This window comes from Acinonyx jubatus, chromosome B1 (assembly GCF_027475565.1).
Source record: "Acinonyx jubatus isolate Ajub_Pintada_27869175 chromosome B1, VMU_Ajub_asm_v1.0, whole genome shotgun sequence".
Classification (NCBI taxonomy): Eukaryota; Metazoa; Chordata; class Mammalia; order Carnivora; family Felidae; genus Acinonyx; species Acinonyx jubatus.
The window spans coordinates 127,356,377-127,374,134 of NC_069382.1; the positions used below are offsets into that span (position 1 = coordinate 127,356,377).

At 34.3% G+C, this 17,758-nt stretch overlaps 1 protein-coding gene across 7 annotated transcripts in view; it reads right to left on the reverse strand.

Moving 5' to 3' along the window:
• The window catches only part of CCSER1 (coiled-coil serine rich protein 1), a 1,258,994-nt gene that overhangs the window by 603,099 nt on the left and 638,137 nt on the right, over positions 1-17,758 (reverse strand). For all 7 annotated transcript variants that reach the window (XR_008295692.1, XM_053216127.1, XM_053216129.1 and 4 more), the window contains one exon: positions 8,048-8,125. Coding sequence is in view for 6 of the 7 variants with exons in the window: in XM_053216127.1 (XP_053072102.1) it covers positions 8,048-8,125 (78 nt within the window). In the remaining variant the exon portion in view is untranslated. The remainder of the gene's footprint in view (positions 1-8,047; positions 8,126-17,758) is intronic.

The window sequence follows — 17,758 nt, forward strand, 5'->3', positions numbered from 1 at the left end:
GACTATGTCTTTTGATGTATGTATTATATTGCTTCAAGAATACATTTGTATATATTTAAATAGTACATTTGCTTTTCCGGATTTTCTTGATTGTAGATCAAATTAAAGGAAAGCAGTGCTTTCCCTAGATATGAATTCATATAAATCTATAAAGATATATGTTGACCAAGTAACTGAGCAAAGTCTTAGAACTTAAATTAACACAAATTATGTTGTCAAGTGAGCTACCACAGCCTGTAACTTAGTGAAGGTAAGTCCTGGTGCACTGAGCTGGCCAAGTGCTCCATCCCAGGGAATAGCGAGGGGGCTGGATAAATCAGAAGCTTAAGCTCCTTGCTGGGTTTGTGAACATGGTTGCTGAACAAACTCATCATAAGAGAAGCCCAAAACTCAAACGATGAGAGTTTGGAAAAGACAAAGAGAAATTTATTTTAGGTGCCTGCGGCCAGGGTAAGAGGTAGGCTCAAGCCTTAATAATCAACCTTTGCACCTACAAGACGGACACCTAGAGTTTTATAAAGAGAATGGGTATGTACAAGAGAGTGGGCAGAGAGCACAGGATCATTGCTAAGGGATCAGTATGTGTTCAGTACATGATCACTGTCAGAGAAGGGGGTACAGGGGTGTGTAGTCTCCTAAGTATTCCATTGCTACCAGGCTTTTCTGGTCTGGTGGTTGGAATATTCTAGTCATTGTCAATGCCTCAAGAAAATGCAATAAGAAGTAACTGTTTGGGGTCTATAGTTGAGCAAGAGAGCTCGCTGACAATTACGATGAATAACTGCAATTGCATAATGGATCACCAATAGTCACTGAAATATGCCTTTAGTGTATATATTGTATTTTCTTCCAAAGGGTGGTAAAAATTCCTTCAGACAGGACTCCCTGTCATGAAACGCTTATTTAGCTTACTGGAAAATCTTAGAAATTTTGTCATTAAATCTAGTTTTCCTACAGAGGTGGTGATATGAGACAGAACTTTAAATGTGTTGGAAGAAATTTTATTTTCAACAGTGATCAAATTTCTCTTCTATCAATGCTATCATAGAATCAACATATTTTTCAGCAAATGTGATAATCATTATTACTAATTAAAGAAGGCAAAATATAAACCCAGAATATGCCGCTTTAGCATGAGAATTATCTTGAGCTGGGTATTTTTAAGAAACACAGATGCAGGAGAAGCTGTAAAAATGGAAAACAAGTTATTGTTTTATAAACGAAATTTACATTTATAAGGGAATCTCCATTTGTAAAGGTGTCTCTCTGTACCAGGAAGAAGAGGACAACTCTCAGTCTCTAGAAACTCTTATCAATAAAGAAGGCATAGTCTTAAATCTGCACAACAGTCTTACCCTCGTTTGCTATGCTTTTCCTTGTAACCTTCCATAACTGGTCTCCCCTACTGCCCCCCACACAACCCCACAGTATCATCTTCTGTCTTGAGCTGGAGGTTGTATTTAAGATGGTGACTTGGACCATTTCAGGGAGTTACTCAGTTTCCTAAGTATCTCCACGTATACAGGAGGTATACATGTCACTAAATTTGTTTTTCTCCTCTTTATTTGTTTATTACAGGTAGGTCTACACTCAAGAACCTAGAAGCATAGAGGGAAAGTTATTTTTCCTCCCACATAATTTAACATACATACAATTTATGTGTCTGTGTGTTCTTTTATTGTTTTATTTTGATGAATATTTTTACAATTACAAGAGCTTTTTTAACACCTATCCTTGCTATTTTTCCCAAAAGGATTTCAGCTATAAATTATCTTAACTAAAGAATTATCAGTCAAGTAATACTGAGTCTGTGTAGTCAGAACTCAAATAAAGACCTGGAGGCATTCCAGGAATGATCTGGCTCCTAGATAAAAATTTAGGATTTTTATTTTTATTTTATTTTTCAATATATGAAGTTTATTGCCAAATTGGTTTCCATACAACACCCAGTGCTCATCCCAAAACGTGCCCTCCTCAATACCCATCACCCACCCTCCCTGCCCTCCCACCCCCCATCAACCCTCAGTTTGTTCTCAGTTTTTAAGAGTCTCTTATGCTTTGGCTCTCTTCCACTCTAACCTTTTTTTTTTTCCTTCCCCTTCCCATGGGTTTCTGTTAAGTTTCTCAGGATCCACATAAGAGTGAAACCATATGGTATCTGTCTTTCTCTGTATGGCTTATTTCACTTAGCATCACACTCTCCAGTTCCATCCATGTTGCTACAGAGGGCCATATTTCATTCTTTCTCATTGCCACATAGTACTCCATTGTGTATATAAAAAATGTAGGATTTTTAAAGGAAGAATTCAATGCACTACTGTAAAGGAAACTGCATGTTGGCACTCATGTTTTAAAACTACTGGTTATCTACGCTGATTTGCATTTAATGCTCTGTTCTAAAAAGCACAAAGTAGCCATTTTGAAACATTTGTTAGAAGTAACAAAATGATATGGAATCACAATATGCACTTCTGTATTTGTGAATAAAATAAAACAATGTATACTGATTTGTAATAGGTCTTTAGGATTATAAAACTAACATAAGAGTCTTTTAGTTAATCTATTCATTTATTTTTTTCATCAAGTAACTATTGTGTGCTTTCTGCATTAGTTTCCTTTAGTGGTACACCTCTGACAAATGGGATGTGCTGGTATACAATGAAGTCTAATTATACATTTAAAGTATGTAAAACCAACTCTGCCTAAGCTGTAAGAAGACTGGTAGAGAGAGAGAGAGAGAGAAGGAGGTGGACAGAGTGTATGCAAGAAAAGAATGAGGAAAAGGAATGCAATTTACATGGTATGGCTCATAGGACCTAGCTTCTCAGTGCTTCTGCCAAGTGGCTATGAAAGAAGGAGCCCAAGTGGGCTGTTCCCTCAGGGGGTCTGTGTTCCCCTCGTGTGAGTCTCAATGCATGGAGTCTGATTCTACAGTTTAATGGTACTGTATGCAATTTTTCATACCACATGGCCTATAAACAAAGCCAACTATTCTTACCTAGGGCTGCAGCAAAGACATTTGTTCTTACTGACTGAGGGGCTTTGAGGGGTATTCAAGGAGCATAATCACAAAAGGATTTCTGACTAAAGTGATTTTCACCTCACCACCTTCAAGCCTCACATCTCACCCTGGACTGGCCTAGATCACCCTGTTTAAAATTTCTGATCATAGTCTTGGCCCTCAACCCCTCATTCTCAATTATCCTTTCCTTGTACTATTTTTCCTTTTTAGACTGCACTTAGCACCTACTAACACACTACATACTTTACTTAACTTTATTATTTATTATAAGTATGCTGTCAAAAAAGGCAGGCTCTATAAGCAAATATTTGTGTGGTTTGATTAAAGGAGGTATTCCAAGCACCTAGAACAGAGCCTGGCTTCCAGGGGGCACTTAGTAATATTTGTTGAATAAATCCATGTATGGATTTTCAAATGTGATGCCTTTAAAACTTCACCACGGGTTCCTCCATTAAATATTAATAAGTCCCTACGGCAGATGATCATATTGCTTGCGTTTTAAACCAATGGTTTTGTCTGAAAGTGACCCTTAATGTAATATGAAAAACCATAGTTCAAAAAAACTTGGGATATATCAGCTTTTAAATCTGATTTTTTTAATTTATAAAAATAAACAGAAATACTTGATATAAGTAAATGTAAGTAAATGAAGTATGTAGGGTGAAGGCACTCATCTATAAATGCTGAGGCACACTGACATGATCAGAAGTACTGAATTTATGAAAAATAATAGCAATGATGGATCCAAAATAGATAGCTTTAACAAACAAGAGCTTATTAGCAGCTGGATGAGAATGTCTAATTGATAATTATGCAATTCTCACAATTAGGTTTAATCCATAGGCTGACATAATGTAGTAGCATCACACAAAATACTCTCTTCCTCTCTCTCATAGCTAACAAAACAGTTATGGTAAAAACTAATCATTCTTACTCCTTACATGATGAGCTATTTTCGTATTTGTTAGAATTCCCTATACACTATTAACTGTGTCAGGAGGGCCTCCAAAATAAAATCTAAGAACAGAAGCATAGATTGAAAATATACAGACAACTGCACTGAGTTCTTCTTTCAAAATGTGTATTCATAATGCAACTAGTATTAATATTAGTTTCCTAGCATATACATAGGAAAGTTCAGTTATAAAGAAAATCCCACCATTTGGAAACTGTTAAAATATTTGAAAAATACACAGTGGCAAGATCATACTTTTCCAAACTGAGTTATGCTTCACTCATACCTGACACAGACAAAATATATGTAATGCCACGATTCAGTTTAAATGGCCAAATGAAAACCATTAAGGATATTAAGACTAACAGTGATTAATAATATTTGATGAAATACTTGATAACATCAAAACTCTTAAAGAAATCTGAACAAAAAATTGCAAGTTCAATACTAAGAAACACTTCTTATTAAATAGAAATATAAAACATATGCTAATTAAAGGTAGACTTCTTTGGAGACCCTGGGATTGTTCTGAGTTTAATTCAAGCTCTAATTGAAAAGAAAATTTACACTTAAAGTAAATCAGCCACATGTAAAAAGATAACCTGTAAAACATCAAAAGGAAGTTAAAAAGAAAAAAAACCTGGCTATAAAGATGCCTAATTAATTAAAGTACCTGAATTTTTGCCCCGTTAGAATATAAGATCTTCACTGCATTTTGGTTATTCATTCCCGATTATTTAATCCAAAAATGTTGTTTTCAAGAGTTCAAACTATAAAATATTTACAGACAGCGTATGTTTTATGCTGAAACATTTATGTATACAGTCGATGTAACCAGAAAAATCATCCCTAACTCTTAATGTAATCTTGTAATTGCCAACATTGCTACTTGACTACATCTATCCATCTTCTATCCTGTTTTAATAACACAAGTGACACCTAAGAAATTATTCTTTGATCTTTCAATAAACTAAGCCTGTGTAGACACAGGAAAGTGAAAGAGGTTAAATTGTCATTGATTATTTAAGACACATTCATCATTTATTTAACAATCTCCCTCATCATCTCAAGAACTGTTGTGTTTATAGGCCCTTGCTGAGACACTCTGAATTTATTTTTAAATATTTTTTGTCACGTGCATTAGAAATCAAAGCACGTTGTACACTAACATTAGTTTCAAATCTCCTGATAAATCTGTTACAGGATGGAAGTAGTTTATTATATGAATTTTAGAACTTATTCGCTGTAGCGGATTTTCAGAAATTTCTTTTCATAGTTTTCATTATAATTAATGTCACTCAGGAATTATATTTCCTATCTTAAGTGCGATGTGTAGCAACAGCTATCTTCCCAAGAAAATTATATTAAAGGATACTTGTAGTCTCTTATATTCTGACATTGTATCACTGGAACATGATCCACAGTGATCGGGAAAGAATAATTTGTGGCTAATATTGACAGCTTTAGAAAGCAAGAAAGAGAGTGTAAGAATCATTCATAATGTGTAAGATTTCTACAAGATTTTCATATTTTTCTCTGAAAAATACTATTGCATATTATAAGTAGACATAGTATGTATATATGTGAATATGTGTATTTATGAAAAAATAAAATAATTTCAGACTATTCCGAGAAAAGTATTATAAGTCAAATGATAATTATTGTTATCACATATGAAAAGTGAAAAGTGTATAAATACATATTGAAAAGTATAGAAAATATATCCTATTCATGGAAAAAAAATACACTATTGATGAGTCATATGTTCCCAACAGTCACACAATTCATCACATTTAAAATGCTTTACTTACATCTAATTTGCTTATTTAAAATACTTCCCTTCCCTGTTTTTCCATACAAAATGCCCCAAAGTTTACTATGACAGTTACATCCAGGTAGTGACATGAGGTTCTATATGCATATCTTTGGTGACTGATTTTCTGATTCTGATGATTATATCCTAGAATCTATCACCAGGAAAAGTAAAATATGAAACCTTTAGAACAGATTATTATTCTATGTTAATGACTACCTAAATCATACAAGACACTTAAACAAAGGAATCCTGAAAGGACTCACTACCAAGAAATTATTATTCTTAGCCTTTATTCAATACAGTAAAATACATTAAACTCTCACTGTTAGATATAAAAAGAAGCCAGAAACAATGAACATTTAGTAAGGAGTAACTACATTCACGGCTCTATTTAGAATTTTTATTTACAGTTGAGAGAATGATGTAGCATTGATATAGCAAATCTCATAGAAACAAGAACGTTATCGGAATAGATAGGCAAATACAAGACAGCTTAGTTATTTCCCCACAGGTACCATTCATCTCTTAGCAACTATTTCTCTCTTGAAGTCACTAATTGTGCTATAGCTCTCTCACATTCTATATTTATATTCAATTCTTTCAAAATTTGAAACTAAGTCTCCCAAACATCATTTCCTTATTGAGTAAAGTGGAATATTTGAGTCCCAGTACACACGTGTTTTCCTCTTTCCTTGTGTAAGAATACATTACTTATAATAACTAGACTTCCACAAAGTTCATGTGGTAGTGAACAAGTGACTTCAATTTTCTGGTGCTCAGTTAACTGAGAATTTTGTTATGTTGAAATACAATTTAATAGAAACTATTTATTTATTAGCCTTACTGGACAACTGGCTAGCAGATTTAAAAAGATAAAGGGTATTTGTAAAATACATACTGAGTTTATATCCTAGGTATTGATACATAAATAATACACATCAAAAAACTTTAAACAGGAAAAAAAAGCCTCCTTCAAAAGAGATAAACATTAGAAATGCTTGTGGCTTAAATCCTCTTTGAACTGAGAAATCATTTCTACTTTAAAAAATTAAATATTCACATCACTTAAATAATATATAACATTGGTATTTAAGCAAGAAGTGTAGTCACAATACTGATATCTAAAATATTTAGGGTTCTATAATAAACATATCTTAAAATGAACGTAACAGAAAAATTCAAAAGAAAAGCATAGCTTTTAATGTTTTTTTAATTAAAAAATAACATATATAAATAGCGGAAAACAACCTGCAGTGCAATTCAAAACTTTAGTTTATTTCCTAATAGACACAAGTAGCTTTATGTTAAATATATCAATATAATTTGCAAGGCAACACAAAAGTACCATTCATATTTATGTCATTTCATATAATAGGACACGAGGATAAACTTAAATTTTATCATTAAAGACTTTCATCAAACAACTTAAAATTACTTCTGTTCTAATTTTACTTGTCAATAAAGTGCTAAAAATAATATCATTTTTTTTAAATAGAAGAGAGAGCTCTTACAAATGTTAGATACAGGAAAAAGAAGATAATTCTTTATAGGTTCATCAAAAGGAAGTTTAAAGTCATGAACTTAGGCAAAGTGAAAACTTTATAGCTTCATTTAAGAAAAGATAGGAATGTAAATCTAAGTTATCCAAAATCATCCAGTGTTACTAGAAGCAATCTTGTATCAACACGTTTTATAATCCTATTTTGACAATTCAACAAGTACTTCACACTAAGAAAAAAATGCTAACATTCAATTAAATTATTTTCTGTAGCCTGCACTGGAGCTAAAAAGCTAAAACAGTATTTTAGCTTACTATTTAGAAATAGTAAATTTCTCTACAAAGTTCTGTTTCTTTTCACATACCAGAATGTAAAAATGATGTGCCTGGCCCATGGTGATTGTGAACATAACTTTATTAAACTGTTAACAAATAAATTAGTACTTTCTTAAAGATAAATTGTTCTTGCATTCTAGTATGTATCTTCCACATGTCTGCAAATTTACTAATTCAAAAGACTATATTAGAGATGTTAGTTTAAAAAAAATAAGAAGACATTGGTATGCTAGTCGGTGCCTGTAATTATCTTTTTCAGTTCCAGAAGGTATTTGGGGATTATTTAAGAGAAAAAGATGAATGGTGAGCCACTAAATCCTATTAAATCAGTGCATGGACACAGCAGCTACAGAGGTAAATAAGCTGTGGAGGTCTGAATACCAATAAAGAAGATAAAAATGGTTTTATATAGCTACTTACATCATAGCCTAGAAGTTCAGTCTGTGTGGATTTATCTACTCTTGAAGCAAAAGCCTTCTGTAAATGCTGGACTTTTTCCTGCAAAATGAAAAAAAAAAAAAAAAGAAAAGAAACACATTTTTGGTAAGTCATGTGCTTCTACAATAATATTCCCCACTTATTAAAATTTGATTAGTGTACAATTCATGATTATCTGCATGCATACTTTGCTCTGTTGGTGCTTTGCATAACAGCTTAAATATTCATAACTTTAATTCTCAGGTCATAAGTCCTCCACCTTTGGCATCTTTTAGTACAGGAACCACTGAGATAGACACTCAGTCGAAGACTAGAGAGCCAGGATTGCTTAAATCCAAGACCAAATGCATTGTATTATGTTTCTTATTGGCTGGATTTTTTTGTAAATTAAATTGATAGGATTTTATTGATCTAGTTTCAGAGCATTTCCATTTAAAATCCAAAACATACTACTACTCAGTGGATTCCATTTAGTTTCTTTTTAATTTCAAGGTTTTTTCCTTCTTAATTCTCTCTGAAATCAACACATTTGGGAATCTATATAAGATGTGACACTAAACTAATCCTGTTATAAATAAGTAAGGGAAGTAATACATGAAGGAAGTTTGGGATTTCATATCTCAAATGCAAATGCACTTATTCTGGTCTACTAATTTGACTGAGCTTCTGGTTGGGGACTTCTTTTCTCATTTCTAGATGTGTCAGTTAAAAATGGATCTTGAGCTTAGTTATGTAATATGTTTACTGCATGCCTGAGACATATGAAAGTGCTGTACTTATATGATCAAACCTCATCTTGGGATTTTTGCTATTATTATCACCCATTTTTAATGAGAACAATAAAATTTAGAAAGCGTAATACATTTTTTTGAAGTTTATTTATTTTGAGAGAGACAAACGGAGACAGAGAGAGAACAAGCAGTAGAGGGGCAGAGAGGGAAACAGAGAATCCCAATCAGGCTCTGTGCTGTCAGCCCAGAACTGGATGTGGGGCTCGATCTCACAGTTGTGAGATCATGACCTGAGCCGAAATCAAGAGTCGCACACTTAACCAATTGAGCCATGCAGGCACCCCGTAGAAAGCATAATAACTTGACAAATTTTCCAAATAAGTTTATGTGATTCTACTAGGTTGTTTTTGCTTTAACTTGCTTTAAAGGATAATTTCTTTTGTTTTCTTTTCTTTGAATGCTCAATAAAAGTTGCATAATAGCTTAAGGATATAAACTGATTGAATTCATCTTTTTTTTTTTTCCCCAGAAGGGGATGGTGGTCATCACAAACTTCACTAAGAAGATTGTTTTCCTACCTTCCCCTCCTCTATCCTCCCCTTCCTTTCCATTTCCTTTCCCCGCCCAACCCCTCTCTCTTTCCCTTAATTCTTCCTCAGATTTGCAAGTAATCAGAGTTATATAACAAGTCACATACATAATTTACATAAACATTTTTATTTGAATTATTTCACTTCTAACTTCCCTATCACAAAACTTCTAGTGCTGCTTTTCAGACCAAAATTAAATGGAGATTAGGTAATTCAGAAAGATGTCTTGCAAGTAAGGTAAGATTTTAACTGTTTGAAAAGGATAACTGAAAATGTGGCCACATTTTTCCAAACTAAATTTAAAAGGAAAAGTAACAAGTTGTGTTTATTTAGACTTATATTGGGCTGAGGAAAAAGAGCAGGGAGAAGTAATAATAAGCAGAGGAAGCAATAATGTTTGCTATCATTGAAGGGCTGTTCAGAAAATTTTATCTGTTTTTGAAACAGGCTGGAGTAATAAGTATTGGAAAAGCAAGTTTTGTTATAAATTTCCAGACATACAAACATTTGCACATGAATTAGAGACTATGCATTAATGCAAAAAGCAAGGAAGAATATAGAGCAAATCTTCCATTATGCTTTCCTCACAATTCTATTCTCAAGGCCTCACATCCTGAAGAGAGGAGTGAGAAGTATTGGTAAACTCTGGTTCATTGGTCTGAGTTGTAACACTTAGAACATTCAATTCATGAATTTTCAAAAATATTCAACAATTTTCATAACCAATAGCCTAATCAAAACAAAACAAACAATCTCTACATCAAGAATAGTTATTTTCGGACATTAAAACAGACATTTCTAATGCAATTCACTGCCACTTCCTTTTGACGGCATTTTCACAACAAATATGTCATTTTTGAATTATTTTTTATCTATGCACTTGTACACTATATTCAAATGGGGAGAATAAATTATAAGTTTCTAATATACTTAGGTGTGCACACTTAAAGATTAAATATTTTGTTTAGTGTAATAGTAGGAAGAAAACATATGAAAGTTTATAATCAATTTCTATAATATAAAATTTCAAAATTAAATACAGTCTCGACAGCTATGGGCAGATAATTCTCCATGGGGCTTTTGCATTTCTGCAAGACTGATGGATATTTATGAATGATAAATTTAACATGAGATAAAAAGAGTATTACAATCAAATAGAAAATATACCACAAAAATGGCTATTACCAGATGGTGAGATTGCTGAATTTTATTTATATAAAAAATAAATATATATTAACATAAAATATATATATGTCAGTGGAATAGAAATAAAGCATCATCATGTATTTTTAATTTCACACTGATTTGATATAATAAAAGATTTTATTTAAATTATTGATTTTGGTATAGAGAAATAGACATTTCACCTTCATGATGCAAATGTATTTATACTCCTTCATTCAACTATAATTTTTATTAAATGTATATTATGGGTATTGCTCATGGTACATGGAACATAAAGAAAAAAAGAATGTATAGCCCCATAATGTATGAACTTGTCAAATAACTAAGTTTTACACCTGAAACTAATGTAACATCGTGTGTCAACTAAACTCAAAAAAAAAAAATCACATCTCAACTTAAAGAAGTATAATTTTTTTAATGTTTATTTATTTTTGACAGAGAGAGAGAGTCAAAGCATGAGCAGGGGAGGGACAGAGAGAGAGGGAGACACAGAATCCGAAGCAGGCTCCAGGTTCTGAGCAGTCAGCACAGAGCCCGATGCAGGGCTTGAATTCACAAACCGTGAGATCATGACCCGAGCCAAAGTCAGCCGCTCAACCTACTGAGCCACCCAGGCGCCCCACAACTTAAAAAAGTATTAGAAAAAATGTATAGCTTATGGGATGCCTGGGTGGCTCAGTGGTTTAGGCGTCTGACTTTGGTTCAGGTCAAGGTCTCACAGTTCGTGAGTTTGAGCCCTGCATCACGCTCTGTGCTAACAGCTCAGAGCTTGGAGCCTGCTTTAGATTCTGTGTCTCCCTCTCTCTCTGCCCCTGCCCCTCCACTTACACTCTGTCTCTCAAAAATAAATAAACATTAAAAAAAAGTATGGCATTTTCTGGGGCACCTGGGTGGCTCAGTTGACTAAGCATCAGACTTCAGCTCAGGTCATGATCTTGCAGTTCATGGGTTTGAGCCCCAAGTCAGGTCCGTGCTGACAGCTCAGAGCCTGGGACCTGCTTGGGTTTCTGTGTCTCCCCCTTCCTCTGTCTCTGTCTCTGTCTCTCTCTCAAAAATAAATAAACATTAAATTTTTTTAAAAAATGTATAGCCTCTTTAATAATGAAATTTCCACTGTGGAAGACAGAGATATCAAAAGCAATTAGTATTCAAAATATAAAATAAAAGAACTATAGAGATGTCTGGAGAGATCTGGAGGGGGTGGGGGTGCACACTTATGCACTGTAGAAGCAACATATAAGACAGTTAAATACTTGAAATGGAGAGCTACTGACACCCCAGCTAAGACCAGAAAAATGAATAATTATTAGCCAACTTGGAGTAGAAGAGATGAGGGTCCTCTCTTAGGCAAAACGTTTGCAAATATTTAGAAGTCAGAGAGACCGTGCCAAAGATGTACATAAACAGCTACTAGTTCGAGTTTGTCTAAGGGTAGACTATGAAAGGGACAATAGTGAGGTAGAAGACTAGAGTGGTAAAGGGAGTCTGCCAGAGAGTACAGAATTCATTTACACGTGTGATTTAATGTGGCTCTTCTTTGGCATTTTCCTATGTAAGTAAACACTGTAATTTCTTCTTCTAAACTCTCCCAGAGGGATAGAGAATTGAAACAACTCAACTCCTGGAAGATAAAGTTTCTAAATAAATCTATACAGTTGACAAAATATCAATTTGTCTTTATGTTTTCCATTCCAAGTAATAACAGTATCAATACTCCTTAACAAAACACACCCTTGTTTTTTTTTCTTCATGCAAGATCAATAAAGCATATGTGTGCTTAGATTCCAAATAATTTTATCTCATATTAAGAGTATTTTTTTAAACAGGAAATTGATACATAGTAAACTGAAATCAGTTGCTGAAGGTCACACAAGCTAGTAAGTGGAACAGCCAAAATGAAAACTTCCCCTACTTGTCTCCAAAACCTTGTCCTTTCTATAAAGATATTCCTATGCTGAAAAACCCTACAAGCAGTATTGCTGTTCACATATTGCGTATCACATACCAAATGTATAGTTGCGAAACAGCTAGTATGGTAATAAAACTGTTTTTTATGTTCGCCCTGTGTATATGGTCTTACAGATTCTACTGAGTCATTTTTCTTTGCTGTGATTTGAGATTGCTTAGGAATTAACAGTTTATTTCCTACAAAAGCCGTAACTCCATAGAAACCCCATACTATAAATATGCAAAACCAGAAATGCACTTTGAAGTATGAGTTAGGAATTATATGATAAAGTTAATATAGTAAGTTATAACAAAATTGGAAACAAAATGTGCAAAAGCAAAACTGAAATAAAAACTAAATGTTGAAATGGCATGAAATCCTTTTGATAGCAATGATATTATCAATCAGTTCAAGCAGAATAATCTAGAAATAATTATGCTAAAGCTGTTGTCATTTCTGGGGTGTGTGCTTTTGTGTATGTTTGTGTTTTAAATTATAAGCTTAATTGACTACACAGACTTTTATGAATTCAAAATAAAAGAAAATGAATTTTAAAAAAAAGAACATGAGGGCCTACATGCAGCTTTTGAATCAACACGAACATATACAATAAGGTTAAAGGGAGAAACACAAAAGCATCTGTGTTATTATCCAAAATTTTCAAAAAAAAAGTACGGTGAAGAATATATTTGTGTTGGAAAAATGATTATGTTAAAAATAATAAAATAATAATTTAAAAAAGGACATAATGACCACTTAAAATAGTATACTCCTGAATTTAGGTCCTAAATCATGGATCTACAAGTTAAGGTTACGAAAAGAGAAATAGTATTGAAATGAGGAGAAAAGCTAACTTCACCTAACATGGGGCTTGAACTCATGACTCCAAGATCAAGAGTCGCATGCTCTACCAATTAAGGCTGTCAGGTATGTGGAGAAAAGTTAACCTTTAAATTGAAAGACAATGTAATTCAACACAAGAAAATTCACAAAGTGCTCTGAGTCCCGTTTAAACTAGAAATTAGGTAGATCAAAAAGAATTTGAACATCATCTTATAATGGACTTCAATGTCAGTAATACAATATTTAAATCAACGTAAGGAAAAAAAACTAAAGGGAAAATCATTGAGATGGCTTAATAATGCCAAGTCCAAAGATGAGCTCAGACATGCAAAGGCTATGTTAAAGAGATCACATTGATTATTTTCACCCACCTTTAATGAGAGCATTCCACTGAAGACATCAGTAGAATTAGAAACAAGCATAGCAGTGACCAAGCAAATCAAACCTCCTCACACAGAACATACAATTTCTTGGAACCATCAAGACAGCATTAAAATCTATTAATATTATTTTCTTACTTTTTGTTATTAAAAATCGTTAACATATAACAGAAAGGGAGAATAACACAAAGAGTCCTTATGTACTCATATCCAATTTCACCAACAGATACTGGAGGTTAAAAAAGAGGTATTAGTATTAGCTATATACTTAAATAGCTCTATTGGTCAATATAGTCCTTCAAATTAGGTAAGAAATGTTTTCATTAGAGTACCCTGTTCTGGTTGTCTTCTTATCATGTTTCTGCCCATCAGGAGGGTATTCTGTGGTGATAAGGTAAGTGCCACAATCACAGGCCAAATTTTTCCTTCCTAATCACAGGCCATATTTTCCCTTCTTACCATACTCCAGAACCCTAGAATTCACTGCCTGGTTCTGAACATGACCAGGTCCTCCTGAGGGTCTCCCAAGGTGTGGCCACAGGATAGCTATTTGGTGTAGAGCTTGGGTGTTCAGTGGGTTGATCACACATATGTTCATAAGGCTTGGAGGGACAGAACCCTAGGTAGAAAGGTTGTAGGTTAAGCTAGAGGCAGGGCTGACTCCCCCTAATGGCAAGGTGCTGCACAGAATGCTATGGAGTCCAAAAAGGTTATAATTGGAACATGGCTTTCCAAGTCATTAGCAAAGTATGTTTGTCAAGATAGAAGGACAGAACATGTTTTACTTTATCATTTTAAAATCCAAATTTAGAATTTTAACATTTTGACTTACATTTTGTGAGCCCCCCCCCCATTTTATGTTCTTGCCCTGACTCTCACAAATGTTAGCAGCTGACTTGTTACTGATTCTTTGTTTTTTTTTTTTTTTTTTTTTTTATCACCACACCAGTGAAAACACAATTAAAAAGTCTGAAAAAGTTGCAGAAAAGGGCAAAGGGACAGGGCGGTTATTTTAAATTTATATATTTTTTAATTTTTTTTTTCAACGTTTAATTATTTTTTTTTGGGACAGAGACAGCGCATGAACGGGGGAGGGGCAGAGAGAGAGGGAGACACAGAATCGGAAACAGGCTCCAGGCTCCGAGCCATCAGCCCAGAGCCTGATGCGGGGCTCGAACTCACGGACCGCGAGATCGTGACCTGGCTGAAGTCGGACGCTTAACCGACTGCGCCACCCAGGCGCCCAAATTTATATATTTTTTAAAATAGGCCAAAATATACAGTCAAACAGAAGGAGGATATGCCCGGTAAATCAATAAAACAAACATCTAAATAACATATTTATATTCATTCACTTTTATGATACCTAAACTATTAAACTGTTTGACATCCTCAACAACCCACTATGACACTGCATTGGAGATGATTTTTTTCTCAAGAAGATTACATACCGTTACACAGCATATTATAAATTTACGGAGCTCATTATCCATAAGACATTATACAAAATGAAAATACACCCAGATTTCAGAGTTTCAGCTACTTCATTTAAGAAAAAGATAAGAACAAAAATGTAAATTGGGAATTTATATCTTTCAAGATAGAAATCACTGGAGATACTTGTACCCAGATAACTATATTCACTATTCTAGATGTAAAGCATATGGATTTTTTTTTCCCAACAAGAATTGTTCTAAGAATACTCCTCTGGTATTCAGATCTTCTTTTCAGAGAGCATACTGTAATATATATAAATGCCAGTATAGTTTCATTAATGGTATATTAAACAAATATATATTTCATTTATTTTGTGCATATGACAGGCTAATCCATTACTTCTAGTTTAATACTCTTCTCAGTAAAGTGGAGCTAATTAAGTCCTCATAAAGAGGAACTTGAAGGAAATGTCTTTGAGTTAGATGTCTTTAGAAGCTAGGAATACAAATGTCCTGGGTTAAAAATAGTAGACATTTAGTGACTGATCAAGAAAGTCATGAGAGAAGTTTGAGGACTGTCACCCAGATTACTTGAGCTTGGTCTCCCTCCACATTCAAGATATCTGCTAAATACATTTCTGAAATATATTTCACAACCATTTCTTCTTTTTATAACTATGATCACTACTCTGGGTCCACTACCCAGGGACAAGCAGGGAGATGGAGCATAGATGTGTGCCCAGTGTGCATAAGCTACCACTCTCTTTTATTCCATTAGCGTCTGTACTGGGTTGAATAGTGTCCCCCAAAATTCATGTCTACCTGGAACTTTTGAGTGTGACCTTATTTGGAAATAGGATCTCTGAAGATGCAATCAAGTTACAATGAGATTTTAGGGTGAGTCATAAATACAATATGAGTGATGCCCTTACAAGAGGAGGGATATTGGGACACAGTGACACAGATATATGGAAGGCCGTATGAAGAGAGAAGCAGGGATTAGAGGGATGATGCATCTGTAAGTCAAGCAACAACAAGGACTGCCAACAACCACCAGGGGCTAGAAGAGGCAATGAAAGATCCTTCCCTAGAGCTTTCAGAGGGAACATGGTCTTCCTGGCACCTTGATTCCAGACTTCCAGTCTCCAAAACAGAGAGAAAATAAATTTCTGTTATTTCAAGTTGACCAATCTCTCATACTTTGTTACAGCAGCCAAAGGAAACTATGACAGCCTCCTGACTGGTGTTCCTGTCTTCACCCATACTTTCTCCATTCCAAAGTAACTTGCTAATGTAACTTGGATCGCATCACTCTGTTTAAAACTTAATATCCTATCCCAGTATGGTAGCCACTGGACACATGTGGCAAATGAGCACTTGAAATGTGGGTGGTCCAAATTGAGATGTGCAGTAAGTGTAAAATACACACCAGAGTTTGAAGACTGAATACAAAATCAAAATTAATAAAATATCTCATGGATGATTTTCTATTTATTACAACTTAAATGATACTTTTTTTGGATATATTAAGTTAAATAAAATGTATTTGAGGGCATTGGAGGGCATTAAGTTAAATAAAATGCATTTGAGGGTGGCTCAGTCTGTTGAGTGTCTGACTCTTGGTTTCTGCTCAGGTCATGATCCAAGGTTCATGGGATTGAGCCTCGTGTCAGGGTCTGCTCTGAGCATGATGTCTGATTAAGATTCTCTCTCTCTATCCCTCTGCACCTCCCCACTAAAATAAAGAAAAAGTATTTTAAATATTAAATTTCATAAATGACTACGATTTGCTACTTGTTTTATATTACTATTGAACAGTTCTGGTCTATATAATAAAAAGTAAACCTTTATCATGATGTATAGCTCCAGCCTCTCCTGGCCCTTATTATGCTAACTTTATCTTATATCAGCTTTCGCCTTGCACAAATGACTCATACTCCGGGTGTCTAGGTTGCTCAGTCGGTTAAGTGTCCAACTCTTGGGTTTGGCTCAGGTCATGATTTCGAGGTTTGCAAGATCGTGCAAAGCCTGCTTGGGATTCTCTCTCTTTTCCCCTCTCTGCCCCTCCCCCACCTCAAAATAAATAAATAAGCATATAAACATTAAAAAAATGACTCATAATTATATTCTTGCAGTTGCTTCAGTGGACTGAGATTTTTGCACTTGAACTTTTACCATAATATTTCCTCCATCTGGAATGTTCTTCATATTAAGTGTTATTGCTTTACAGATATAAAACAGATTCCCATCTCCAGGTGGTTCTCTTTTAATCTTTTCACTAAATGTCTCATTTAAAACTGTCAATTATTTCTTTTATTTGGTATTTGTCTATAGTTTGCCTGTCTTCTACACTACCATGTAAATTCCTTACAGCAAGGGTCATGTCTACTTAGAGTCATATTGACTCCATACCGCCTACTGTAGTTTTTGGCACATTCTAGGTACTGGATACTTTTTTGAATAAGTGAAGTAGGAGAAGGAGAAATGATACATGAGGTTTGAGAGAATTCATCACAGACCAGCTGGTAAAGCTGACATACTGCAGAAACATTTGCTTTAGGGCATTTAATATTAGTGACA